A 2,449-nucleotide genomic window follows, 5' to 3' on the forward strand; every position below is an offset into this window, starting at 1 on the left:
TCGAAAATTAGTCATATAAATTTAACTACTCATACTTTCATATACTAACTCGAAAATTATCTAAGTAATTACTCGAAAATTAGTTATACAATTCCTCTAAAATTAGTCATAAAATTACTCCATAATTAGTCATATAATTAGTCGATAATTAACATGCAATTACTCTAAAAATAAACATGCAATTACTCGAATGAAATCAAGAATGAAGGAAAATTACCTTAACGTTTGTCTGAATTGTTGTACAATCTTCTCTTAATTTTATTTTGATTTTTCGAGTCCTTTTTGATTTTTTTTGCACTGAGACTTGAGAGAAGAAAGAAGAGAGAGTGAGAGCGAAAGAATGAGTGAAAGAATAAATGAGAGAGTGAAAGCGGCGCATTATGAATTATGACCGAGTGAATAGAGTTAGGGTTTATTTTAGGGTTGGGCTTAAAGTTTGCTAGGTAGGTATTTTGGGCATAATTAAAATTTTGGTATTTTCGGTCTAAATGAATTTTTTTGGGCTTTTATATTTTCAGGTCAATTCAGGTTGGTTTCGTGTTAGAAAATTCAACCTTAACCTAACCCGTTTAACTTTAAGGTCGTATTCGTGTCGACCCATTTAACTTTTCGTGTCGAAAATCTCAACCCTAACCCGGTGTTTTCAGGTCGTGTTCGTGTCGTGTTATCGTGTCGTGTCAGCTTTTGCCAGCCTTAATATTATGTGATAATTTGTTCCCTTAATCAAGGAGATTAGTTAGGTTTGTCTAGCTCTATATTATTAGACTGTAAACATGAGAAAAAGGTCAATGAATCAATTCTTTCATGGTATCAGATTTCTAGGGTAACTTGATCTCTTGCTTCCGCCTCACCCTAGCGTCGTTCTCCTCATCACAGCCCGCTCTCACGCTTGCTTCCTTCCGACAGCCATGACTGGTGGCAGCAACAGCTCCTCCTCCTCCTTGTCTTCTTCTCTCTCATCCTCCCTCACTTCTTCCAACATCAAACACAATCTTCCCATTACTCTAGACATGGACACCGTTCAATACTCCACGTGGGCGGAGTTGTTCAAGATCCATGCGCGTTCTAGTTGTGTCATTCATCATATTATACCGTCGGCTACCACCACACCTCCTCAAACTGATGAGGAAAAGGAGGAGTGGTCCACCATTGATGCCACGGTTTTAAAGTGGATTTATGCCACGATTTCGGATGACTTGCTCAACGCCATCCTTGAGCCGGATTCTACTGCCAAGGAAGCGTGGGATCGCCTTCGTGATATCTTTCAAGATAATAAAATGTCTCGTGCGGTCACCTTAGAGCAAGATTTCTCCAACCTTACTATGGAGGATTTTCCAAATGCATCATCCTATTGTCAACGCCTAAAAATGTTGGCTGATCAGTTGAAGAATGTTGGTGCGCCGGTATCTAATAATCGTCTCGTGTTGTAAATGGTTGCGGGTCTCACTGAGGCTTATAGTAGCGTCGGAACTCTTCTTCGCCAAAGTGATCCTCTACCTCCTTTCTATCAAGCCCGGTCCATGCTTGTCCTTGAAGAGGCTGACTTGAGCAAGAAAACTACCATCGGGGGTTCCTCTACTGCCTTGGTGGCCGGTTATGGTGACGGCTCAATCACAGATTCTTCTACCAACCGAAATTCCAATGCTAATAAAAATAAGAATAATTCTCGTACTCATAACAATAAGCATCGGAATTCCGGTGGGCAGCGAGGGTCACAGACCGGCGGTACTGCCGGCGGCAGGGGTGGCCGGCAACCTGGCGGCGGTGGCCGCGGCACTGGCAACCAGCAGCAGCAGTTTGGTCGTGGTACGCAACAGCAGCAGTGGGCTCAACACCCTCCTTGGATGATGTGGCCCTGGGCTTACCCTCCTTGCCCGTACCCCACTTCATCCTGGGCTCGACCCACTTATGCGCCTAGGTCAGCAGTAGCAGCACCTGGACAACAACATTATGGGGTTCTTGGGCCTCGTCCTCAGGCCTATTCCACTGATACTCAGACCACGGACATTGAGGCTGCAATGTACACCATGGGTATTAATCCACCGGATCCAAATTGGTATATGGATACGGGTGCCACTTCTCATATGACGTCTTCCCAAGGTAATATGTCATCTTATTTTAATTTGAGCAAACCTAATGGTATAATTGTCGGAAATGGTAATAGTATTCCAATTCATGGTTATGGGTGATGCTTCCTTACCCTCCCCTAACCCTCCCTTAACTCTCAAAAATGTCCTTCATGCTCCTAAATTAATTAAGAACTTGGTCTCTATTCGAAAATTTACTACTGATAATTCTGTGACTGTTGAGTTTGATCCTTTTGGGTTTTCTGTGAAGGATTTTCGGACGGCGAGCCCAACCATGAGGTGTGAGAGTCAAGGGGCCCTTTATCCTATTACTTCCTCCGTCACTTCTCGAGTTTCATCTCCATCTAGCTTTGCTGCTATTG

General features: G+C 43.1%; 2 protein-coding genes across 2 annotated transcripts; both read left to right on the plus strand.

The window, feature by feature from the left end:
* Positions 1-908: 908 nt before the first annotated feature.
* On the plus strand, positions 909-1,430 carry LOC130589634 (uncharacterized). Its single transcript, XM_057391042.1, has one exon. The coding sequence runs from the start codon at positions 909-911 to the stop codon at positions 1,428-1,430; it is 522 nt and encodes a 173-aa protein (XP_057247025.1).
* On the plus strand, positions 1,431-2,189 carry LOC130589635 (uncharacterized). The gene has a single exon (XM_057391043.1). It carries the CDS (start codon positions 1,431-1,433, stop codon positions 2,187-2,189), a length of 759 nt encoding a protein of 252 aa, XP_057247026.1.
* The last annotated feature ends 260 nt before the right edge of the window (positions 2,190-2,449 follow it).

This window comes from Beta vulgaris, chromosome 1, assembly GCF_026745355.1.
Source record: "Beta vulgaris subsp. vulgaris cultivar EL10 chromosome 1, EL10.2, whole genome shotgun sequence".
Taxonomy (NCBI): domain Eukaryota; kingdom Viridiplantae; phylum Streptophyta; class Magnoliopsida; order Caryophyllales; family Amaranthaceae; genus Beta; species Beta vulgaris.